A 26,462-nucleotide genomic window follows, 5' to 3' on the forward strand; every position below is an offset into this window, starting at 1 on the left:
TCTTTCGATGCATCATCAGGGACCGCGGAAGCGGGGAGCTACTGGGGCTTTAGCCCCCCAATAATTTTCAAAATGTACTTAAAGCCATACAGAAATCGCCCTGCTCTCGGTTTTTAGCACGTTTAGCCCCTCAAAACGATTTAGCCCCCTCAAACTGTAATATGCCCCGCGGCCTTTGAGCATCATTCCTATTTCGGCAAAGCCATAAGATCGAATTACATAATAATAATAATAATAATAATAATAATAATAATAATAATAATAATAATAATAATAATAATAATAGAGAGATCTAACGTATTCTATCGAAACAATAAATGGAAATCATCCCCACTCCCCCGGCATAGCATGCTTGTTTTGATTTATCAGAGTCTATAAATTCATAAGTCGTGCTCTTTTTACTGTTAAAGACGCCCTTTTACCAATTAGCAAAACCTTTGGAAATTTGGGTCAATCTAAATCTTTTGAATAACAAAAAAGGGGGCATGGCCTCCTATGGCGTAGGCGCTGCCAAATACTTTTTGCCTAAATTTTTGTCTGGAACACAGGCTACATGGATAAGAAATTTTAGTTGGTCAAATTCTAAGCCTTTTTTTTCTAATATTGGTTGCATGAATACTCTTCTATTTCTTCAAAATGACAGAGGTGATGTTTGTGTAACTTTTTATTTACTTGTCATTGCTAACGCTTTTGATTTTCAGGCTATAGCTAAGGCTAGTGCTACATACTTAAAACTAGCCCTGCATGTCTGCCATAACCCTGCCCTCGACCCTGCCATCTGCGAAAGGCCCATGCGCGTATTCACCGCGCTTTGCAACCATCTAAACTGTACCGAACCAACCAGAACATGATCGGCCCTTTTTATTCACCGTGTAGGTGCCTTTGATAGCACAGATGAAACATAAACCGTAAAAGCTCTATTGAGCCCCGTGGGGACTTTTTAAGTTTCGAGGTTCTAGATGGGTCTTAAAAGAGAAACAGGCTTATTAGAGAGCGGGGTTCAAGATAATGAAAAATTCAAGATAAAATTCACAAAAATGTCTTTTGTGTGTGTTTATTTTGCTATACATCTATGAAACTGCTGATATGTCCCAATCATAGCCAATAGAAAAATATATCATTTTCTATCCAACGATTAGTTTGATAAAAACTAAAGGAGGCTTAATAAAGAGAGGGGCTTATTACAAGCTTTTGCTTCAAAAGGGGGCTTAATAGAGCTTTTAACGTAAATATGGTTTTCTTTATGAACACAATACAGATAATCGCACTCATAATCGCACTGTCAAAATCATTTTCCTTTTAAAAAGCAACATAAATGTTTCACTGTTTTAAAGGGCTTGGCAACAGCAATTCCATGGACCACATCCCACCTTTGTTTTTCCCTTTCGAAACTATCTGATGTCATTTAATAGAGTTCAAAGTTGGTGTAGTCTCAAAATTTAATAGAGTGTTTACTCTACTAAATTTTGAGACTATACCTACTTTGAAGGGAATTTGAGAAAATCGCTCTACTCTCTCACATTTTCCAAAATTATTGAGTTAAATATATTGGATAGCTCCAAAACCTTTGCTACGTTCCCGGAAGGAGAGATTAGCTCCGCCCAAACTCAACAAAAAGAATGACTACAGGGAAAAATTAACAGGCTTTCGGGGGAAAGGGGCTGCCCTTGGGCGACAATTCCTCACCACGATTTCTACAACGGTCAAATGAACACTAAAGAAATTCAGGCATGGTTTATACAATGAGAGCTGAAACGCAGAAGGATTCTAAAACTGAAATTTTAAATCGCAGAACATAATGGTGATATGAGTTGCTAAGTTTCCATATCAAAGTCGCCTTCGTCGCTACTGGTGTCCTGTGACTGGAACACTGCTGTTTCGTCATCCGATAAAAATTCGTTGCCAGGGTGTGGTGGCTGGGCGGGGTCCTTTCTTCGTGTGTAGAACAAAACGTAGGCAGCTTTTGACTGAAATGCAAATGTTCTCAAACATACAATATAGAAATTTGAAGAAGGCAAAATCTGTAATAGTGGTGGGAGAGATGGTTTGGGGAGTCAGTCAGTGTCAGCTTATGGTGCCCAGACGACTTTTAGCTAATAATAATGATAAAGGGGTAGGTAACGTGAGATGAAGACATCTAGCCTTGCTAACACTAAGCTTTCTATATTGGGAACACCAACCAACACATAATACACCTATGAGTGCAAGGGTACGAGGTGGGGAAGCTGGGAGAAAGCAGCAGCCCTTGCAGAGCTGAAAAACCCTACATCGGGTAGAAAAATTGCGAGCACTCCAGCAAATTTTTGTTGAAACGTACATTTGGAAAAATGTACACTTTTCCCCAAGAGCAATGACAGGGCCCCGCCAGTCTAATACAAGTGCAAATTTTAAAATACCCAAAAACTGGCCGCCATTCTATAGCAAACCAGTTTTGTAACAAGCGTAGTCTTTATATCATCGATGTCTTTGTAAATGTTTGCTTTGAAAGAAAAGAAAATAGGCTTCGCTTGCTTACCACTATTTGATTTTCATCAGCAATCGATACGCTACTATCGTCAAAGTAGTACCATTTGCCATCGTAGAAATTCTTGCAATAAGCAGTGTCTGCAGTAAGAATATAGCAAGCTTATGATGTACGAAGAATGAATCCGCCCAAGGACCGCGGAACACTATTTTTGGGGGGAGAACATCTTAAAACCAAGAGCAAGGCGATTTTTGAATGGTTTCCAGTTCATTTAGGAAATTACTAGAGGGAGGGGGCTAAAGCATTCAGCCTCCCCGCTTCCGCGGTCCCAGAGTTCTGCCATTGCACTGGGAGAATTTATAATGATGACTGGAGGTTGATTATTTTTTAGAATAAAAAATGATTATGTTTGTAATTTTCCAAGATAAAAAAGCATTCACACTTATACACTGAAACCAAAAAAATTATATGGGGCAAAATTTCTGATTTCTTCATGTCCGAAAGTTTGTCCCTGCAAAATATTGTCAACAATTTTGCCTCCTTACGTTTTTCGAAATCATGATTCATCTACCTGGCTCATTCTTTAAGCAATGAAATAATCTACTCTACTAGCATATCTCTGGGCTTTAAGGGTTGACAGATTCACTGATTTACAGAAAAATTAGCAACGAAGGGTTTTATGTATTAACGAACTGAAAATACCCTTAAAACCCTCCCTACCAAACACTGCAAAGCCAGACGCTATTAACCCAAAAGTTCATATCAAGTGATTACTTGTTTTGCTTCTATCACATCAAATATACGGATAAGCTTTTTGATATCAATACAAGAAACACCCTTAATAAGAGCCCATCACTTCAGAGTATTCACTTTATTCTGTATACAAAGTTTGCTCAAATTTTTTTTTGCCCTACATGCCAGTGTTAAATAATGTAACTTGAAGTGTTCATTTGTAATTCAAAAATCTGCGACAAAACTTTCATACAAGAGATAAAACACCATCAAAGCACTTACAGTGGCCTCCACCCATGCCTCCATAGTGATTCTAAGAGAAAAGATAACAAGTAAGGCACCTCTTTAAATAAAACTCAGATTTATGGCACCAGACATGTGATTGCAATGACTACAAGGAGGGGCTATTAACTGAATATTCACTATAGTAATTAAGTCCGCAAAAAGCAAGGATATGAACGAGTCAAAACAGTAATATAACCAACACTAGCAAAAATCCGCATGGTGTCTTTATTCATTCACAAACTACAACATCTAGTTAGAGAACGAGCTACACGAATGTGATGATTATTAAGGGTATCGCTCTTAGACAGCAAAGTTTTAACTGTCCACCAAATACATTATTAGTTTTTTTACAATAAAGCTTTCATCTCATCACTGAGAAAGTTTTCCTTTTGCTAAAACAAATTCAGCTATAAACAGCAAAAGCAGCTAGCAAATCTAGGAAACCTTTTCAGAAAATATTCACGTGAAAGGGTCTCCATAAAGATTAAGTTTGTTGCGAACAGCTCCCATCGGAAGAGCGAGTCGTGTATGAAGTGAAGTTGCTCTCCCCCCCCCCAAGCCAAGGGGCACTTCAGCATGATCACTTCCCACAGCCGTCTTTATGTCAACATATACAACTATTAACAACTAATAGAGAATACAAAGAACAGATTTTTCTTCAACTCACCGAGACAGCGTGCAGATCATAGACTGCCGGGGGATGCTCTTTATCGATAACATACGGGGTCAAGTTTAAGTCCCTGGAAGTGTTTTTAAAAAATGTATGAAACCACAGCTGATACAGACAATAACATCAGCAAGATTATAACTAGCATCTAGTTAATGCTTTACTTATCAGGAAGTTTACATGATACCGTTTTCGTGACATTAGCAACAATCTTAAAAATGAAATGGATTGATATATGCAGCTAACGAAGACCAAAGGAAACATGATGGTTTGGTTATAGTCATATAAAAATCTTATATTTTCAGAGTGCAATCTCAACTAGAAAAAAGTACAGGGATTAGTTTGGGCAAACGACTTCTCTATAAGTTGGTCAGATAAAATGACATAAACAAGTGGGAATCGTGTCACCAATATCCTTTTTTGCGCCATAGCTTTGTCACAAAATTATGTGTCCCTTTTGACTATCATAATGAAAAAAGGCTTGTATTCCAGTGAAAAAATCCTGATAAAATTATGTAAATAACGAATATATAAAATGTACTGGACCTTAAATAAGAATTTTTGTAGTGGTTTGTGGTACAGAATGCTTATTTGCAAAGAAAAGTTTTCAACCAACCTTATAGGAAAATCTACAAGTGAATCGATTTTGTCTCTCCACCACCTTTAAAAGAATAAGAAAGTAAACTGCTTTATTATTCTCAGGATACTTAAAAATAATAATAATAAAGGCATTTATACTGCGCCATTTATCCACGCGGCTCAAAGGCGCATTACATAATGTTCAAAAAACTAATAGAGTGATATAATATACAGTATTACAAAGAACGCTAAAAATGTTCGTAAAACAAATAAATCTAATTAAAATATTCTTAAAAAAGATGCGTCTACTCCTAAAAGCGTCAAAAGAATCCACTGCTCGCAACGTGTATGGCAGCCTGTTCCAAAGAAGAGGAGAGGCACCTGTAAATGCACAATCTCCAGCGGTCACTAGCTTTGTCCTTGATGTTCCGAGAGTCAAGTCATCATCAACAGATCTTGTCCGTCGCGCTGCTGTTCGTAATGTGACTAACCCAGTAAGATATACTGGTGCAGGGTTATTGATGCATTTGTAAGTCGTTAAGATCTTATATTTTATCCTGCATGATATTGGCAACCAATGAAGCTGTTTTCATACTGGGGACATGTGACTGTCTCTCTTCGTTAAAATCCTGGCGGCAGTATTCTGATTTTTTTGCAACTTTTTTAAGCATGGATGGCTTTTTCAGCAGCTTCTTGAGTGAGATACTTCCGAGCTAGGCGGATATGATGCAAGTAATACCTAGCTGAGCTGCACATAGTTTACATGTGATTGAAGTGACAAATTAGCATCAAAAACTACACCAAGATTTCGTGCTTTTCGCTTCGTTTAATTGTACTGTTTCCAATATTGAAAAACAGGTTTGACAGTTTTGCACATTGCTTTCGCGTTCCGTTCACCAATAGTTCAGTCTTATCTCCGTTTAACTTTAGCCTGTTTGTTAGCATCCAGGACTGAATTTCTTGAATACACCCCCGATTTGCTGTATTGGGAGAGTTGCACATTCTTGAGTTGGTGAAAATGACATATAGAGTTGTGTGTCATCAGCATAGAGGAAGAACTTCACGCCTCTTTTCCGAACAATGTCTCCTAAGGGTAGCGTGTATACGAGAAAAAATAATGGGCCCAGCACCGATCCTTGTGGAGCACCACAAGATAGAGGCACCTCCTTTGATTTTTCATTTTTAACTTTAACCATCTGAAAACGATGTTCTAGATATGAAACAAACCATTTCAAGGCTGCCCCTTGAATTCCGCATCTGTTGGAAAGTCTCTTAAGAAATACAGAGTGGTTTACTGTATCAAACGCCGCTGAAAGATCTAACAAAACAAGAATAGAGACTTCTTGTTTATCAATTGCCATCAGTCAGTTAGTGTGAACTGTCAGTAATGCTGTTTCTGTACTGTATCCCTCTTTATATGCGGATTGCAATGGCTCAAAAAGGTCATTTCCTACCATATGTTGAACAAATTGATTTGCAACTGCCTTCTCTATAGACTTTGAGGCATAAGGCAAATTGGAAACTGGTCTGAAATTGGCATTTATAACTTCCTGACCTGGCTTTTTCAAATGTGGGTTTAATATAACTAACTGAAAACGTTCTGGCATAACCGAAGTCAGAAATGACGTGTTAATTATTAGAGCAATGATTTTTACAAAAGGTTTCCCACAACGTCTCAAATCTACGTTTGCACTTTGTCTAGACCACATGTTGTTATTAGTGACCTTTTTATTAGTTTCTAAACATTATCTTCGGTTTGGTGACAAAATGTAGTCATTTGGGTCTTATATACTATTGGTTCTTCTGGTACAACATTACTATTTTCATCCCTATTCATGGCCAGGTCAAAATGATTTTGAATCTTCTCAATTTTCCCCACGAAGAAATCTACAAATTCATTTGCAAGCTGCAGAGTAGAGTCATGTTTAGGAAGGGGAGACTCTGTCTTTTTATTCAGCATATTGTTCAGAACTTGGAATAATCCTAATAATACTTATATCAATCCAAGTTGCTACATCTCAAATTTCATTCCATTTCGTGAAATTTTCACCATGGGCATCAGATTTTGCCACATATAATCAATGTCAACAATACTGTGTTCCAGTACCGAACTAGCTTTCTAGGACGGGATCACGATGAAACATGATTTATGGTTTCCATTAAGATCAAGAAACAGGGAATGGCTACCGAATGCTAGAAAATATTATACATTGAAAGAAGTTCTAACACTGATATTTTGTCTTGGATTGTATTTTCGTTTGCATTCTGTCTGCTGGAATTACTCTAGGAAACAAAACGTGATGGATAAAACTACAAACTAGGTACTAGGTAGGTACAAACGAAAAAGGCCTATCTTCAAACTGACATACCTGTTATAAGAAAATCGCTTCAAGTGGATAACTAGAACGGTTGGAAGTCCCCATAAATCAAATTTCTTTGATGCTTGTTGGTGCTTTTTGCAAGTTGGACAATACCTTTTAAATAAATGAGAATTCATGAATTAAGTACATGGATGCAACAAAGCTAATGTTTATGAAATTATTTTGAAAGTTTGCAAAGACAAGTGAAAGCTATCTATAGCAAGTGTATTTCCAATCTGGCCTAGGAAAAATTCCTTTTATTTTGGAAATATATTGTCAAGAATTTTATAATGGCATATATCGCAAGGAAAACAATACAAGGGTCAAAAGGCTCCGTGTACAAGTTAAAAAATCAAGTAAAACTACTGGAAAAGCAATCAGAAATAAGGATAAAACAAACGAAAACACAGATTTGATAAAGCCGGAATGCTTTTTGCGATAAAAAGAAATAGATAGGCTTCGAAAAAAACTGAGTACTTACCATGGGTCCTCTGCACCTAGCTTTTCTTTTGTTAAAAACAGTTCTAAGCAATCTTGCAACTGAATCGTTTTCTCTCTCGGGCCTTTTTGCCGCACACTGGGATGCTCGTCTATATCCTTAAAAATACCGACAAGGAAACCAGATGAAATTCCGAGCACGACACAACAGAGTTAAGTATGTAAATGCATAGTTATACTAAAGAATCATTCTTTGTCAACTATTTTTCTGCTCTATTTTTTGAAGCATTCCTAGACGACAAACAGGGGAAGGCTCATGACATCTTCTAAAATTCTGCACTGGTTGATAAGATTAACACATTGTTCCTACAAAAGTAGGATCATGTTGACCTACAAACTCTAACTTAAAATATAGATATTATTTCATGCTGCCTGAAAGATAATTTTTTGCATGATTGGTGATTAACAACGATTTTGAAAAGCATGGCTCTCGTCGCAGTGAACTGCAAATTATAAAAGTTTCTTGGCTCTTTTCAATTTGGGTAGGGTTGTTTCTTAACCTTCGACAAATTGAGCCTACCATTTCTTATAACCTGTTTTTATAAAAAAATGCGAGTGACAAATTTCGAATTGACGAAATACATAAAGTCATTGATGAAATCTCGCGAAAAAGATTTATTCCAATTAATCTATATTTTAAATAAATACAATATATCAAAATTATGTTAAGGTACAGGCCACAAACGGCTTGTATAATGAAAAAAATCACTTATAGAAAAGAAAAATTATGCCGTGACCCGGGATCGAACCAGGGACCTTCAGATCTTCAGTCTGACGCTCTCCCAACTGAGCTATCCCGGCATGCCTACTAAATGTCTGAAACTGGGCAAATACCATTGCCAATACTAACGGGTGACATCCACCCAAACGGCGTTTTTGCACCTCCCTGTTGCCATTTTGTGAAGAGTCTACATAAAAAATGTTCTTCGGCTCTGTACCTAAGTTTTGCGGCCTATCATAAAGGGCCACTAATTTCTGTCACTATTTTTAAGTTCCCAGGTTTGACTCTAAAACCACGAGTCTCAACGGTAAATATTAACTGAATATATACTAACAGCTCTTTTTCTGTATGTTGGTACACAGTAATTTAATTCAAACAAAAGCAAACACACTAAGTAGGAACACACCTCATCTGCATCTTCATCAAAATATAGCTTTTTCCACTTCGGTTTCCAGTCAATCGCCAAATACGTATTGTCTAAAAATGAAATTTGAATCTGTAAGGAAACTTTAACTTGGTTTAAAAATTTCATATATATATAGAATATCTAAATATAAAATTAATTGCTATTTTTACCAATAAAGGGAGCACTTTCTTTCCCTGGTTGGATCTAATTAAGGAAGTGAAAAAGTAGGTAAGACTAATAAAGGAAATTTTTCAAAGAAATTGTTTTTCAGTTTCAATAATTAAGGATTTTTTTAGCACAAATGCATTTTCAATTGCATTTATAAAGGGATTTTTTATTCAGTTATGGATTTTAAAGATTGATCATACAAAGGCTTTTTTAAAAAAGTATCATCTTTTTAATAACAGTCGCCAAAAATTTAGTCCGTGACACGTGCTGCGTAAGTCAACATTCTCAGTAAGGCAAACTCAACACAAATGTAGCACAAAAATAGAACAAAAAAATCGTCAATTTAGGATTCCGAAAATAGGATGCAAAATTTCAAGGAGTTTTTTAAGGAATTTATAAAGTGGCATTCCTTAATTACGTCACACCCGTAATTTCGTGTAATGAGGTACATTACAATTACCTTAACTTTCCTGAATAATCAGCTTACAAACAGGCTGATAATTTTGTAGATCAAGAGCTCATAAGAAAACTCTCAAATCCAAAGCAAATAACACAGCTTGTGATTCAAAACAATGGGACTTTTAAGAAAAAAAATTGTCGACAGACTTGTTAAGCGTAAGTCGTCATCGTCATCAACAGCAAACGAATGCAACTCCGAATTGCCATACGAGTTCACAGATTTTATACAAAACAGCTTGCGATTTTTATTGTTTTTGGGTTGTGTCTCATCATTTTCAATCGGTTCTTCGTTCTTATCCTAAAAGAAAAACAAAACATATCTTGAAATCGATCTGTTATTAAAGATGCATCTACAAGGGTTAGGTGTATATAATGTCTTAACTTTCAAATTAGCAAGGAAAGCGAGAACAAACCACGCTAGTACTTTCTTCCGAGCGTGTAAACGTCGGTTAAAGACCAAAAGGTGAGCAGAAAATTATATCCAGTTGCGGATCGAAACGACGCGTTCGATTGTTAGAGAGAAAACGACGCGTTTGATTGGTTTCTTGTTTTTGACCAATCAGTAACCGCTAGCACCTCATAAAGTTGAAGATTCCAAGAAAGAAAAAATTTCTAAAGAGAACAGGAAACACTACAATAAAGTTAGGGAACTGAAACAACAACTACTTTGCGTACGTCACTTGGATGAAGAAGGTATGCCAGAATGGAAGGTAACACAGTTTCATAATGTAGTCTTTTTACGACAGCGGTAAATTGATGGATTTACTGAGGAAAAGATTCAAAGAGTTACGTGAAATATACATATTTTATAAAATCAACTCAGAGCCGTCATGTTCTACCGACCAAAGCGAGCATATTCCATTATGAAACATTTCCAAAAAATAACATTCTACCGATTCTTGGTTGTATCCGTCTTCTTTTATTTTCCCTTCATCGTCTGAAAAAAGGAAGTAGAGCGAAAATTCAATCTTTTTTCAATGTTGAAATTACATTTTGAAGGAATGCAAATGTGGTTAGCTTAACAAATTGTGCTGCAATTCGACCATCAGTGCATGTCGATCCTCCACACCCAACATAAGATGTTAGGGAATTTATAGTTAATAGCCTATTTAATCTAAAGACAAAACCTTAAATACCTCCACTGTCTTCTCCGTTAACCTCGTCTTCTGCTTTGTCGTTATCGTCTTCATTTTGTGGTTTCATTACCCGTCTAAAATTATAAAACCATGCTTCTAAAAACATCATAAGTGTGTCAACCATTAAAAGAAAGAAATTTCAAGAAAGTGTAGCCAGATTTACGACAAGATTCCTGGCACAAGGCATAAGGCAAAACGAAAATTGTTTCAGACCCAAACATAGTAAACTTTTAATTTCCACTGGATTTCCTGGTTACAGCTTTTCGAAAAATGCAAAATCCCTAAATTATAACCAACATTCAGTTTTTTCTTTTAACAATAAAACGTTACATCTACGGTGAATCTATTTAAAAATTTATATAGAGCTAACAGGTTCTCTTGCTTTGACTAATCATCTAAAATTTAGAGACCCATTTAAGCTTGAAAAATCTCCTGAACCATATGTTGTTTTTGGCACCACTATTGTCAGCAGTAACCGATCAAGTTCGTCATCAAAATACACTTTTAGCCAGAGACATCCAGATGTGGCCCACGAGGGCATGTCCTGTGGCCCGTGCTAACTCAATAAATTGTTTAATAATTCGGTCCTTGTGTTTGTTTATAGAGGGCTATCCCCTCTAAAATGTCCTTATTCATTATTAGGCATACTTCCTCAATATTAGGCATATAGTCTCATTATTAGGTTTACTTTTTCAATATAATTAGAAGCTGAACAGAGCAAGTCAAAGGTAAAATCTAAGCATGCAGAGGAAATTTACATGACTTTCCTCGCGTGTCAACTACACGTTTAATGTGACATGAATAAACTTTTTGCAAACGAGAAATGTAACATTTCATATAAAATTTTTCATGTAAATGAAATTATTCATACATTTACTGTTCAATACAAAATTTCCCGATGATTTACCTAATTATTCATCAGGCCCGCATGTGCAGTAAGGTTTTGTCTATGTCGCTTTACCAAAAATAAATCGGACACCCCTGCCTTTAGCTATAAACGTTATATAAGAGCATTTCATATAACAAGTCCTATATGCAACTTAAAAACACGTTGGTTCTTCTTTACGGGGAGTCAGTTAAACTTTGTTTATGTCAAACTCTCTTTAGGCAATGTATTATAAAAAATTCAGCCAACCATGAGATGCAATTTTCTCTTTGTCTCCATTTTACTGATTCCCCATAACGTTATGTTGCCAATAAAACAGAAGAAAAGGATATGGATTTATACATTTCCTTGATTTTGAGGGAGGTTCTACCCCGGGGAAAAAGCTTTGAAAAACTAAAGTAGTCCAATCAATAGCGGCTTAAAAATGCTTCGCTTGAAATAAACACAGGGGCATTTTTTCGAGCCATTAACTTGGGTTGCTTTTTTCTACTCTCTTTTAATTGTAAATCAAGTAAATGAAGACTAGACATACCTGGAACTCTTATTCAAGAAATATCAAGTGTGTAAGTTTCAACTTTGTTCACGTGAATTAAAATGTACAGGCAACAGCTGTACCCTCGGAGGTAAAGGATTTATGTGACAAAATCACTAACCTTAAAGATCGTAATATAATCTGGTACAAATCGTCGTAATTAACACCCTTTCTTGGCACAGGAACAAGCATTGGTGTACCGAACAATGTCGGCGATCCACAGTAGGTGCTGTAGGGCAGTGATGATGATCTGATGAAGAAGAGGTGTGAAAAATATTACAGACATCAAAGAACAAAAGGCTTTGAACAAAAAACTGACGGTTCAGAAAGGTGGATATGACTTGAAAAACATCGAGGTTACTTCAAAACAGTTAACTGCACGTAGGGACAAACCTTTCCAGACGAAGGTAGACAGGAAGAACAACCAGTTCTGAGTCTCGAGTGTCATCTTTAGACATGGGAACCTCAAACCTGAGAAAGGAATCACCGTTTCATATAAAAAATAATCTAACATTTCATAAACAAACTGACAGTAAAACAAGACATAGATTTACTGACTTCTTTTTAACTCAACAGTTTTTTAAAGTTGTTTCCCTCCCTCTCCATTGCCATGTTGATCAATAAATACAACTTTTGAAGGTGAAGCTATTTTTTTCGATATTTATCTAAAAAACCGCTTTACATGCAGTTGTACAGTTCCGCTTATACGGAATCGAGGACTACACGGCAGAACGAACAATAGTAATTTCTTCACAGACTCACGCATAGATGTGATCCTTTTCTGTTATGTGACTAAGTGCGTCTCTCCTTTCGAAAAACTTGTGAAACCGATGACTGTAGACCTCGGCGATGACCAGCTAAAAATAAGAGGGGATTCTCAATCTCACATAACATTATAACATTGTATTTATCGGCGCATTAGAATAGGAGCATAGATGACGCCCCGCTTTGTGATACTTTGTTCGCAAGCAGCATGAAGCAATGAATAATGCAACCAGTGACGATATAAGCGGCAAAGATTGGAGGGCTTTTAGATAATGATTGCTTTTTGTGTCACATCGCTAAGGTGACTGGGAACTGATGGAAACGCCCATTTTTAAAATTCAGTTTTTGACTTTAAGATGAAGAAGATAAGAAGATAAATAAAGCAACTTTTGTGAATCATTTTCTTACTCCTGACTACCAAAAAATGCTTTTTACCGAATCGAAGCAAAATTTGCCAAAGAAAACAAAAATATTTGGGGGGGAGGGGGGCTGTCACGCCACCCACACAGCCTGGTAAACCCGTCAATGGACGCAATGCTAGGCGTAAATTCAGCTCGTAAGCTATGTTACCTAGAAAGTTTCAAGTTACAACTATAAACAGTCAAACTGCTGCTCACCTTAGAAGCCTCAACACCAGTCATCTTCGCAACAACTACAGTCAAATCACTAACAGTGCCGGCTTTGGGGACAACAACTTTCATCTGGAAGTGATAAAGTCAAAATTAACAAAGATATAACAACGGGAAAGTATCATGCACACATAAGCATCTCTTATAATGGGAAAGGTGTCGTTACAGAACTGCTTTGTATTACCTTCAGGTAGATGGGCGGATCTCCATTTTTACAATAGCAAAGTACTTACAAGGACAGGCCTTTTGGTGGACTCCAGTGGAACGAAAACGATGCTGAGGGATCTTTCCTTGACAACTGGCAGTGGTAGCGATAGATAACAGAATGGATCGAATGTCACAGAGATCTGAAATACAATGAAAATATTGAGTTAAGTTGGCAGGTCGAGGACAAAGTAATTAAGTCTCCAACATTTTCCTTGAAAGAAGCATACGAGACTGATATTATCGGTAAAAGTGGAAAGACGTTCTTACATAAGGTGTAACGAATGTCAATCTAAGTTGCTTATACACTGTATCACTGTAAACACGGTTGGTTAAGGACAATTTCAGAATATATACACTGCATCTTCAAAATTCAATGAGCATAGGCTATATAAATAACAAGGACTTCTAAGCAGGTAGAAATAAATAAAACTGTTACTAAAATTCATCACTAAGAAAAAATTGACAATTTAAGATAAACCTCTCTTTCAGAAAAACTCTTACCTTTGAGCACATTGGGCAAACAACAGTGGATTTGAAAAGACCATGAAACAGATCTACGATTATCGAACAGTTCCGGAGCTGATGATTTGCCCATGCTTCGTGTGCTAGTTCCTGTAACAGAAAAGGGTCATAAAATGGGGAAAAAAGCGTCGAAGGCTTAGCAGCAAGGCACTTTTTGCTTTGGCAGCCTATTGGCTATGGCAGCTATTTTAATTTTGCAGCAATTTTATTTTGGCAGCCATTTTGAATGTTACGAAAGATCGTCATCTTAAGTACTGGCTTCTCGACAATCGATCTTGTTCAGCCACTCTATATAATTAGTTTTCAAGACTGCCTTCCTTTTGACTAATAAAAGACGCATTGAAAGTGATTGAGCAATTTATACTCTGGCGTATTTTGACGATTTTTAAAATCTTAACACGCTATACTTGTGTTAAAGAGTGCAGTTATAATTAGCCATTAGTCAGAATTTCAATATCTGAAAGCTGTATGCAAAAGCTGGACAAATTTTTCCTTCAAAACTAATTTTCTTGGAAATCCTAATTGAAATCCTGATATAGACATGAAAGTTTTGAATTTTCTTTCTAAATGCTCGAAAACAATTTAAACAGTCAAAACATATGGTTGCATCAAAAAGGGATACATATAATCATTTAAAAATTGTCTTAATAAACGGTTTGTGCTCTCAGCACTTGTATGATAAATTTACAGTATTAACAACGTAAAATTTGTCTCCTAAAGAAATTCATATCGACGAATAACATTTCAATTAGCGAGTCGAACTTGTCACCTGCTTTCAAGCCGAAAATGAAATGCCTGGGTCAAATTCATTTGATGTGATCTGCTGGTAATTCAGTCAAAGAAACCAAACATTTAATCAAAATAAGCAAAACCTATACACATTAAAAAATACATGCAGCACAGAACGTTGCGGTGTTGTGGATTCGCACCACTTAATTGACATGACACCAAACAATATCCACTACATTGACAACTGAGAGAGGGCCTCTCTCTTTATACATACGTCATCTGGGCGTCCATCGTGGTCTGGGATTTCAACATACGGCTTCTTTTTAACACGATTCAAATCTTCGTGAAGTCCATCTAATAAAAATGCAAGAAGCTCATGGGAATCCTGCTGCTGATACCCTGAGAACTGTGGTGCAAATCTTCCGACTGCAACCTGTGTGGATGAAAATTTTTGTAATTTTAAACTCTTAATGTATGGGATCTTATAATTAGGTGACAGGGGATGCAATATTTTGGAACGTCCGGCAAGAAGTCGGAGAGGTATTGGATAGATAGCACACTGGCGAAACGTAAAAGTAAAGCAAAAAAACTTAAAAGGACAAGAAAAGGTAGTGTTGGGTGGCTCTAGTTTTAAAAGGGTTAAAGTGAACATGCAATGGAAGAATTTAAGTTTAATGCAAAAAACCTTGAAATTCCTAGGAGATACAAAACTATGGTGTCCGGACCATATCTGCAGCATCAGCTCAGCATAGGCAATGGCGATTTCACCCCTCATTCCCAACGGATTTTGAGGATTTAGTTCGTTTTTGTAGTTACCAGCTAAAATTGAAAAAAGAAATCGTTACTGCTAACTTGTATAATGAATCGGATGATGACGACTAAAATACTACCGACCACAATGGTGATAATGGCGTTAGCAAAGATAATGGCGTTAACAAAGATCATTGCAGACGGTCGTAATGACATTTAAAAGACTTTAGAATACTGGACTCACCAGGATGTTAATAATGACGCACAATAAAGGTTATGATACACGACAAAGTTTGTGATGTACATTACAGGTGATGATAATGCATGATAACGCACGATAACGACAGATGATGCTCATTATAATAATAATAATGCTTATGATAATGATCAAATTGATGACAGGGAGGACAATCTCCGATTATCAAGGATACTCTTAACCTCTCATTGTTTGACAAAGCTTAGTTTAAAGGTCATTCTCGAATGAAAGCTGGCTGTAAAGATTTAATACTACTCCTAAATGACTAAATGATAGTAGAAAAGGATTTGTTAAATTAACTGAGAGAAAATGTGGCAAGGTAACTCAGTTGGCAGAGCAGAGACTTACATTGTCGCTGGTCGGGTGACCGAGTCCTGCCATGGTCATGCCGAATGCTAACACTTTCTCGCTGTTAATAAATGGATTGCCTTGGATGGTTGATCTGGTCGACCAAAAGATTAATGTTAGCGATGATGACGATGGCAGTGAAGGTGCTGGCGGCGATGGCATGGTTAATGGTTTACTCTGTTTTGTATGCCCTAAACGCCTAGCATGAGGGTAACGATTTAGAAAGTAAAAGGACATGGACGATTGTTACCTATAAAATACTTGGCCAATGGAGCTGTGTTACTCAAGCATTGTAATGCTGAGTTCATAAAGCAGGTGTTGCCAAGATTACTGAGGCCACAAAGACCCGCTCTGCCGGATCCACTGCCACTGGAAGTTCGTCTTCTTCTGGTTTCATCTGAGTATCCAGAGTACGAGCTGCCGTAAGACAGGCCGTAAGTACTGCAAGAGTTCGATAGAAATGAATGAGATTCGTCGAGAAGCCATTCAATTGACGAGTGAAAGGGCAAACTGAAAGAGGGGTGATGAAGTGGAGCAGTAAGAGCAGGGACAAAAGGAACAGAGGTTTTGGGGCAAAGTAGCAAGGGCAGAAAGCAAATATCACGTCCCTATGAAAAACTACGCCAAACTCAGGGTAATCAATGACTTGTCAAGAGTAACCTATGTGTGTTTCAGGTTGCAGCGATTCATATAAATTAAACGTGTAAAAACACAATTCAATTGATTGAATAATTAACTATATTTTTATAAAAGAGTTAGCCTGCAAAAGGGGACAAACCTTGAAAAGCTAGATGAACCAGGCGACCAGCCAGATGCAAAAGATGATGACTCCATTGCAGTTGGAGAAGCCTTTTTAAACAAAATGAATTTTCATAAGCACGATGTAAGTAACTTGGCATTTTAATCCAACCTGGACCCAAAGCATATTGCGGAGAACAACGTAAATCGATAGTAGCGCTTACGACAAAAACATATCTGCAAACACCTGTGTACCTTTAATGGTTAGCGGGCAGAGTTCTATTACTTCTATAATAGCAATGAATGGGGAATAACAGAACAAACTTCTTTTACGCATTCCCAAACATAATTTTTTCCCGACAATCTGGATCAATTCACCATAGAAATATATCTTGAGCTGATTGAGTTGTAACGATAAGAACTGCCCCTTTGAATTAAGAACTTACTCAATTAGGCTACAATTTGACAAAAAAACAGTTACTTTTATATGAAAAATGAAGTCAAATATCTTAATTTCATATCACAAATATTGGTAGCCCACACCACCTTCCCCCGGTGGTCAATGTTGGGTGATTTGATTACAATATAGTAGGAGAGCATACAAGCTAAACTACCCTCACAAAAAATATTGATCTGGGAGGAACGGGGATAGGTGATTCAAAACTAGCTTGATTTTTTCGAGTGTCCCAGAATTTTTTGCCAGGACTGTAGATTTGAAGATAGATTTAATGGTTGCTCATCTAAAAACTTACCCCTGATGTATTTGATATGGAGCTGCAAAAAAACAAATTTCAAAAATTATGTCAAGAGAAGTTAAAAGGCTTTGATTCAAAGATACCGTGGTCTCGCCTATTGAAGCTAGCAAAAGTCTTTACCGGGCATAACAAACAAGCAGGTGCGATTTTCATGACAGTTGCTGTGAATAATTGAGACAAATATTCTGTACGTATAAAAATTGAATGATCCAAGATAATTCCATCTAATTTAACGAAACTCTCCCAATTCAAGACAGACAAACATCAGAAATTCCCAATCCCATAATTTTTCCATTTTCTTGAGCCTGTCAAATTGTTGAAAGCAAAGAATACCAGTATATACATAAATGTCTTCACAAAGAACTAGGAAATTTAGAATTGTTGACTACACAGAAAGCTAAGACACTTAATATGTGGCCTCAAAGTAGTGACAGAATCACAGACCTTCCAGGATAAGTCAGGAGAACACAGAAAGGGGGAAAGGGTACTGTGCTAAATGTCACTTTACCTTGACCTTGTGTGTCTAGGCCAACTGCCATCATCGTTCTTTTGCTCCATTACAACGACCTGGAAAAAAGGCCATGAACACTTCGTATAATTTTTCGTCTACAAAGTGTAGTTCTATGTGAAAAGCAGATCCTCAATGAAAGTCTAATTACGTCGGTAACAGTATGAGACCCCCCCTTACAAATTTGTAGTTGCAACCCCTTTTGTGCATAAAATTTTCTTATATTTGTGGTAGAAATCAAGAGAAGCAGACCCAGCTAAGATGGTAAATGACACAACTTGATAAACGCAACGCAAGTAACATCTACTAATTCAATTTTCTAACAGCGCAGAACTGGTGAGAAATTTCGGGAAACATCACTTATAGCGGTTTAATTTGGCTGAGAAAGAAGGTAAGACCTTATAAGTCTCGCACTTTTTCTAATGAAATACATAGCTTTAAATATTTATCAAATTTTCTTGAGAACAGTCTGTTACCGAAACTCAAAAGAGGCTAGAGAAATTTTTAGCCAAAAGCATTGGAGCCCTCCATCGGACAGAATCTAAAACTAATGATGACTTTCGTTTAAAAGTGATCTTCTACTTTAATTCAAATGAGGAAAAGATAAGAGTTCGCACCAATTAAATGACGTTCGTAACGATGTTGTCACAAAGCTCAAACGCTGAAATATTACATGTGAAGGTAGTATCGAAATTCATCGATGAAACCTTGAAAAAACCCATCAACCCGAAAACAAAAAGTTACTGACATTCGACGGTGGCCTTCTTTTAATGATATTAAACCATAAACTTACCGGATTGTTGCCCATCTTCCTTTACTAGTAACAAAAAAAGTGGCCTAAATTTTGGCCTAGATTCACGTTAGGTTTTATAATTTGAAAGCGCTCGACTTATCTTTGTAGGTGCTTACAACAAATTTTAGAAGATTCGTGTCCTGTTTGGAAGATGAAAGCACTGCAATCACGTTCTTTGGAGGCTCACTGCTATTCCAACCATAAAAAATTAAGCATTTCTGACAATACCATTTAAAGGTTAATCAAAGAAGTGCTTTAGGTCCGTCTGAAACCCAGTGCGTCGAAAAACAATAAGGCAATAAAATTGTCAAAATAACATACAGTTGCCGTAAAAGAAAAAAGTCAATGCTTTTTAAATACAAAGAAAGCTTACTACATAAAACAGTTAAAAACGACCAAATCTGAAACAATACCTTACATCTAAGCCTAAGTCATTCTTTCCAAAACATCACCAGACATTCTTTTTAGTTAATTTCCACAAAGAAGATAAGATTCCTAGCCGTTTGTAAGAGTCTGTGATTGCAAATCTGGCAGGCCTGTAAATATTTCGAAGTATATGACAACAGCTTCCTAAAGATTTGCGTAAGACATATTTTGTTCTCCCACTTTTAGAGATTCCTCAGTTCCTCGTTCCCTATTATTTGGTTACCACTTTAGGAAATATTCTTTTCAGACATTGTAAACGTGATTCTAGAAAGCGAAGGTTGATCTGTCTCACCTGCCCATCATAAAGTCCTGCGTCTTGAATAGTCGATGATGTATTTTTCAAAAGCTCATATGTGCTACTCATATACCTATTCCAAATTCTAATATCCTTATCTTCTGGTACGCTGAATGCAATTCTCATCTCTTGCATAACATCATCTGTTCAATTATAATTAAAAATCTATAACTATATATAACTTTCATGTATATCCAGGAAAAAACATTCTAGAATACGTTAATTGCTAAATTCAATATTTACAAGACGGATAAAGTAATTTTAGTAATGTGTGTGCTTTCCAGTTTTATAACCCTCTGTGCTTTAAGTCAAGTAATGCTGTCTTATTTATTTCATTTTAATTCTTCTATAGCTTTTTCACAGGGATTCTCTTAACTATAGCAGATCAACTTAATATTCCCCTGCTCGTCTCATGAAAATATGGATCAAGATCATTTTTTGTCACACGTAAGACAACCCTTAACATGACAGTTACATTCAAAGGAATTGTAAAATTCAAATACAATACACAAGGTGTGGTACAAACCTAAAGTAGCTGTTTTGCTAAATTCTTTCACGACACAGTTCTCCAATTCTGAATTGCGACAAAGCTTCAACTTAGGGAGGTACACTTCTACTTTCAAATCTTTGACATACTGCCCATGTTCTTGTACCTTCCTGGCCAAAGTTTTTGAGCCGTCCACCATACCATACCATTTCATTAGATCTTCCCATGCACCAATAGGCAAAAGGTGATAATCTATTTCTTCCATCATGTGATCTTTCAAATCATCACTTTTTGTAATGTCTTAGGAAAATAATTTAGAAAAAAAATTAAATATATCAAACAATAATTAGTAGATAAAAAGTATTTGGCAAAGCAATACAAAGACATTACAGGCTTTCCCGGGAAAGACGGGCGATGCACTCACGCGTGCTGGTACATGCCTCCCCCATACAGAGAAGTGTGTTTTATCGCACGCCAATTTTTGTAATCATTCGTTTGCTTTTTACGGCTGGTTCCCACTTGGTCGTTTCGGTCGTTTGAGCCGTCAGAGTCGTTCCTGAAAGACACGAACGACCCAAAGAACACATTGGTTTCCACTTGGTCATTTGAGTCTTTTGAGTCGTTTGTTGTTGATGCTGTTCGTTGCTTGCACCATGCATCGCTCATTTAATTTTGGCGGCATGCGTGGAAGGAGCGATGGTAGCATTTGATAAACAACAACTGATGTTGCAAAGTCAACTATTTCTACCTCTTGTGACTTTGTACAGACAACGATGTTAGATCACTAAATTTCAGTGCAATAGCTTGCCATGATTTGACATTTTTGTATTTTTTTTAAACTATTTCCAGTAATTGTTATAATGGCACTCGCATTTTTGAACTTCTTCCATAAAGCTTGCTGTGAAATATTCAGCTATCTTGTTCTTGTTCTAGTCAAACACGCGATTACAAGAAAATCTCCTATTCTTGAAGAAAAAGTTATTAAAGCGTGGGTCGTTTGAATCGTTTGAGTCGTTTGACGGTTTCCACTTGCAAAAATCATTCATGCGTGGGTATTTTGGGTCGCGGAATTTTTTCTATCTCTTCGACAACTGTCGTTTGAGTCTTTCGGGTTGTTGGAAGGTACGTTTCCACTGTGTCTTTTTAGTCGTTTGGGTATTTTCCACCCAAACGACCCAAACGACCAAGTGGGAACCAGGCTTTATTCAAAGCGCTGAAAACTAATAAGGTGACAAAAAAACAAGAAATTGTTTTGTGTTTTTTAATTTTGATGTGTTTCATCGGTCTTGTCTACCGTACTGGCTCACCGTAATAATTTTGAAGAGCTGTTCTGTGACTGTTGTGACGACATTTGAATGCAATCAAACACAGACCAAATGACCGTAGCACCGGGGCTAGAGTAGCTCGGTTAATTTCATTCTTACTTAAGGGGGGCCTCAAGGCTGCAGAATTTCATTCTTACATCTTAATCGTCTTTTAGCCCAGCACTCACAAAAACTAAGTCGCATTTTAATCATCGACCTGCTATCTTATCATTTACCATTTACTTATCATTTTAGCATCCACATGCTTCTAGAATACCATTCTCGAATGGTAAATTAAATCAATTTTTCAAGCCAACGGCTTCCAGTTTGGACAAGATTTGTGCTGCATTTCTTTAAAATGTTGTGTCTTCCGCAAGAAAAGTAAAAGGGTAAAAAGGAGCTCGCCATATTCTTGAATTAGTGCAACGATGAAATTTTAGTCCATAATTTATAAGTCCACGACAACAAGCAATATGTAACAAAGATATGGTGCAAGTTGTATGCGAAATATCAGATCATGCATCTATCTTATTCTAAGACGCTGCAGTTTTTGTGTGAAAGCCTTTGCCGATGGCCCAGGCTGGAAAGCTCGCTTTCTGTATGCCATTGGTTTTACGCCAGTGATTTCAGGATCCAGTTCCTACCACCAGCTGGGTTAAGTGGAGAGTAACGCAACGCTAAAAAACCCTCCCCAGAAGGGCTTACGCAACAGTGCATATTTGTCCAACGAGAAGGTTGTCCCCTTCTTCCATAAATTGTTCAATTTTGTATCGTTTTAATATGAAAACGGAAAATGTTGGAAAACGGCAGGTTGTGACAAAGGCATTAAATTTTCAAGGGTTACACTTGGAAACAGAACGATAGCGCTCTGGATTCAAAGAGAGGGAAATCTCCAATAGAAATGTTCTGTTTCAAGCGTCGCCTGCCGTTTTCAAATCGTGCTATTTTCAAATCGTGCCATTTTCAAATCGTGCCATTTTCCAATCGTGCCGTTTTCAAATCGTGCTATTTTCAAATCGTGCCATTTTCAAATTGTGTCGTTTTCAAATCGTGCCGTTTTCAAAACTGTTTTCATATCCCTATTGATGAGACAAGATTGAAAGTGGGGGCCAAAATATTAACATTTTTCAAGGGTTTCATGAAGACTGCTACCATGGTTGGTGGCAAGAGGGATTGCCAAGAACTGCACCTAAGATGGATTGATGATAAATTCGATAATAAAATAAATTCTAAGATGATAAATTCAAGATGGATTGTCAAGGCACTTGGAAATACATTGATAAAAGGAAGTATTTGCAAGCAGCACTTTATCACCATAAGATAAAAAAACATGCATGTTAACATAACGAATAATGTGAGCATGACAATGGTAAGAACAAATTCGGTCAAAGGTTGCTAGATCTGCTACCTTAGAAGCTGCTGGCCAACAAAGGATTGAACCAAGATTCTTTTGTGGGTACTAAAGCAATAAGATCCGAGAGTGTTGGTCTCAGGACCTCTATATTCAAAAACCACACAGCTGAAAAACAGTTGCTTCTATTAGTAAAGTAAACAGGTCCTTGACCTTGCCCCAATTGTTTGCTATTAGATCTGACTTGGCATGTTGCTAGTTAACAGTAACAGCAAATCTTCAGGATTGCCATCTACAGTTGGTTCCAACTTCCTTTTGTTACTTTCTTCAAATTTCCTCCAGTAATATTAGTAAAATAGAAGCTAAAACAACTATACCTTTGAACAGGGGAGTGTTATCAATAGGGCCAGGGAATGAAATCTCTTTGCCTTTGTCTAAATCACAATAATCATTAAAGCCAACATATGATTGCCATTGCTTAAACCATCTTGTGCAGATGAGGTACCTGAGAGAGGAAAAAACCTTTGAAATATAGACAACCACTAATAGGTCCTCCAAAAAACGATGATGTCATTTCATGTTCCCCTACACATATGACAAACTTCTTGGATTAAGCAAAGATAAATGCTGCCACAGTCAAAGAAAGATTTTAAATTTGAAAGATCTGCATCACTTTTATGAACAATAGTTCTTGTTGAATGCTAACAACCATCCCTTTCAATCCAGTGCAGATAAGATCTGCATGAAAATACTTACCTAAATCAGCCATGGGCTGGCAGAAATTTTCCAACTTTAGATAACTTTTAGGTTGCCAATGCTTGTGAAGTGAGTTTATGGGTTCACAACATAATTCTTCAAAAGCAAGGCAATTTTTTTGAGGAAGTGGTTGTGTTTAAAGCAGGGCTGGAGAAGAGGGGGCTCAGCCCCTTCTATATTTCCTCTTTTTTCTGGGTAATTCTAAAATAACATTATCTAATTTCTGCCAGGATGAAATCTTTGATTGAACTGATATTAAATTTTCACATTTGCATTCATGAGTGACCTCAATAGCCCTCTTGATAACTGAAAACTCAATAAAGGCTGGCAAAATACTCAAGCAGTAGGTAGACATTGGAAGATGATTTTACTCTAGAAAGAATCAAAAGGTAAATAGATTGATATTGAGAAGCCATGCAAACGAAAACAACTGAAACATTCATTTTGTATACCACATAGAGAAAGCTCTATAGCCCCCCACATTTTTGCTACTGGTTTAATGATGCAAAAGTTTCTTGTTGGTATGTATTTGGCATCAAAATTGGCATGAATTCAAGGACTGCCATATCATTGTGAAAGGTAACCTGGTCAATCATTCTTTGAATATAAGTTATGATATACCCAGCATTAGTAATGATAGAATAGAACTTATAATAACAATAATGGATAGAATCATGTGCTATATAACATACCCTGCTTCCAAATATGCTATGGGATTTTTATGTAATGTTCAAATTTAAAAAAACATTGCCAAGCAAAGGCATTTCAAATACAGTGAATTTTACAGGACAAAAAATTTCCCATTGCAAAACCAGCAATATTATATCCAAATCAGGTTTAAATGATGACTTCTGGGTAAATATAAATTTTTTTGTGGACTTCCTTTATTTTTGCAAGTTCCTAGCAGAGTCTTGTTTAAAGAGACAATAGACTTTAAAAATTGGGGTATACATTTTTGACATCCCACTCCATTTCTGGTCTGCTGCGCAGAAGGAAAGGGTTTGATGTTATCTTGCACTTCTCTTTCAGGGCTGGTTAAACTAGCTGACTCAATCGGTGACTGTCATTTCTTCTTCTTGTAAAGGTAGATGGAGGATGCGATGGACCATTGTAGTGGAGGTGGAAGAAAAAGAAATGTCTTCGCTCTTGATATAAACAAGCAAACCTTGTTGACTACATTTTGACATGCTCGCACACTCGCATCATTGCTTTCATCAAAATCATACACCAATATTTCTGCCCTTGTCTGGTTTGACACAAAATTTTTGTTCCCACAAAGTACATAATCTCTACATAGACTGACCTCAATGCATTCAGGAAACACATAATAATTATAGTTTTTCCATAAGTGCCTCTTTAAGAGCACTTTCACTGCCCTGAGAAATCTGACTGTCTTTTGGACCAAAATAATTCAAATGACTATATTGCCCTGCAATCACATACACTAGTATAACCCTTTTTATCCTTTCAAGCTTCTCAAAACTACTGCTACCATAATAAACTTAAGAGCTGGATGCAACAAATAAAGTTTTTTGGAAAAAGTCAAATTCCAGCTCTCAATGCCTAGAAAACAGCAAGAGCTTTTGTTTTTCAGTTGAAACAGTGATCACTGTCTATGAAAAACAAACAATGTTAGCTAGCCTAGCCCCAGCAATTAGAGTTATTTGAATCAGGAAAATCTGAATTTGTAAATCAGCAACATGCCAATCTTTCAATTCTGTAAAAGCACCCCCTAGCTTTCAACACCAAAGAAGACCGAAATCAGTCAAGTTAACAAAGAACATTTCACTCAACCCAGTCACTCTATACCAAAACGTTGAAAGCCCTTCTGGGAGTTTGGGTAGACTAATTAGCAAACAAATTGCTTCACTTCCTCCAGGTTTCTATAAAACCCTCCTTTCTTGCTTTCAAAGATTTTGGTAAATGCACAAGAGACGTATGAATTAGGAGCATCTGCATTGTAAAGTATTTGAATTTACCAGGTTTCTCCTTTTTTAAGAGGCTCTTTCAAATATTCCGAAATAATCTCCTTCTGCTCGTCAATCGAAGGTGGCTCCTCCAGGCTAGGCCCATCCAGTCTCTCGTTCTCATCCATACTTTTCGGCGTTTCCTCTGAGTGTATAGTCATTTCAGGGACTTAAATTTCACGTGTTAATTTTAGAAGTAAATTGCTTTTCTCAGCTCGGCACGGCCATTTGCTTGATTGCAAAAGGCGACTTCCACTATTACGCACTAAACCTGCGACAACCCAACGAGAAATCAATCATTGAGGACTAGGCACTAGTATCGCTGGTGCGTCGAAATCTGATGCGAGGCCATGTGATCAAGCTCCGACATTCCTCGAAGTTTTGCATTGGTATTCTAGGCTAGTACTTCCAGGGTTGCAGTGGGAGCTAATTTTTTGGGGCTCGAGGTGACATTTTCCGACTTACTCCAAAAATAAGCAAATTTTTCTGAACAATTTCGTGATTGAAGAAGGCACACCACCACCGTAAAACTCCAGTCACAGTCAAACTCCATAAATACAGTATACAAGGTTGCATGTTGTACAATATTAATTATTAAGTCACAACGTGCTATGCTCAAAATTTCTCTAATAAATTAGCTATTTTTTCTAGTACAATTTTACTTTAATTCCTACTTATAAGCATTTATGACGTTGGCCCATGAATGGATCTTTTCCGTGTTTATGAAAAGAATGATGAAAATAATGAAGATTTTGACGAAAAAAATTCAAATTTACTATTGACTTTAAGTAGGGAACTAAAAATTTTCTATTTTAAAAAGCTTCGATCGAAATAATTTTCCAAGAACCTGATTACAGGAATTTATTTTTGCTACAAGCGATCTGGCTGTTAAAAGTAAAACCATGCTTCCTTCAAACGAGCGAGTCACCCGTATGCAGTCACATACATACAGGCAAACGATTAAGATTCGGACAATTTATATT

The 26,462-nt window shown here is 36.8% G+C and overlaps 1 protein-coding gene and 1 non-coding gene across 2 annotated transcripts; both read right to left on the reverse strand.

Moving 5' to 3' along the window:
* Window positions 1–1,750: 1,750 nt before the first annotated feature.
* On the reverse strand, window positions 1,751–25,787 carry LOC135686474 (ubiquitin carboxyl-terminal hydrolase 4). Its single transcript, XM_065202717.2, has 27 exons — window positions 25,492–25,787; window positions 23,134–23,261; window positions 20,141–20,401; window positions 19,612–19,757; window positions 18,101–18,159; window positions 17,590–17,611; window positions 16,878–16,948; window positions 16,350–16,540; window positions 15,431–15,564; window positions 15,020–15,178; window positions 13,996–14,106; window positions 13,521–13,634; window positions 13,276–13,359; window positions 12,656–12,750; window positions 12,287–12,364; window positions 12,015–12,143; window positions 10,476–10,549; window positions 10,233–10,276; window positions 9,487–9,637; window positions 8,713–8,783; window positions 7,569–7,684; window positions 7,097–7,201; window positions 4,765–4,809; window positions 4,149–4,221; window positions 3,479–3,509; window positions 2,516–2,604; window positions 1,751–1,967 (listed from the first exon to the last, which is right to left on the reverse strand). Exons 1-27 carry the CDS (start codon window positions 25,638–25,640, stop codon window positions 1,815–1,817), a joined length of 2,883 nt encoding a protein of 960 aa, XP_065058789.1. The 5' UTR covers window positions 25,641–25,787; the 3' UTR covers window positions 1,751–1,814.
* Trnaf-gaa (transfer RNA phenylalanine (anticodon GAA)) lies at window positions 8,314–8,386 on the reverse strand. Its single transcript has one exon. It is a non-coding gene; the product is annotated as a tRNA-Phe (tRNA).
* Window positions 25,788–26,462: the final 675 nt, after the last annotated feature.

Source organism: Rhopilema esculentum, chromosome 6 (genome assembly GCF_057945365.1).
Source record: "Rhopilema esculentum isolate cy_ngs chromosome 6, ASM5794536v1, whole genome shotgun sequence".
NCBI classification, from domain to species: domain Eukaryota; kingdom Metazoa; phylum Cnidaria; class Scyphozoa; order Rhizostomeae; family Rhizostomatidae; genus Rhopilema; species Rhopilema esculentum.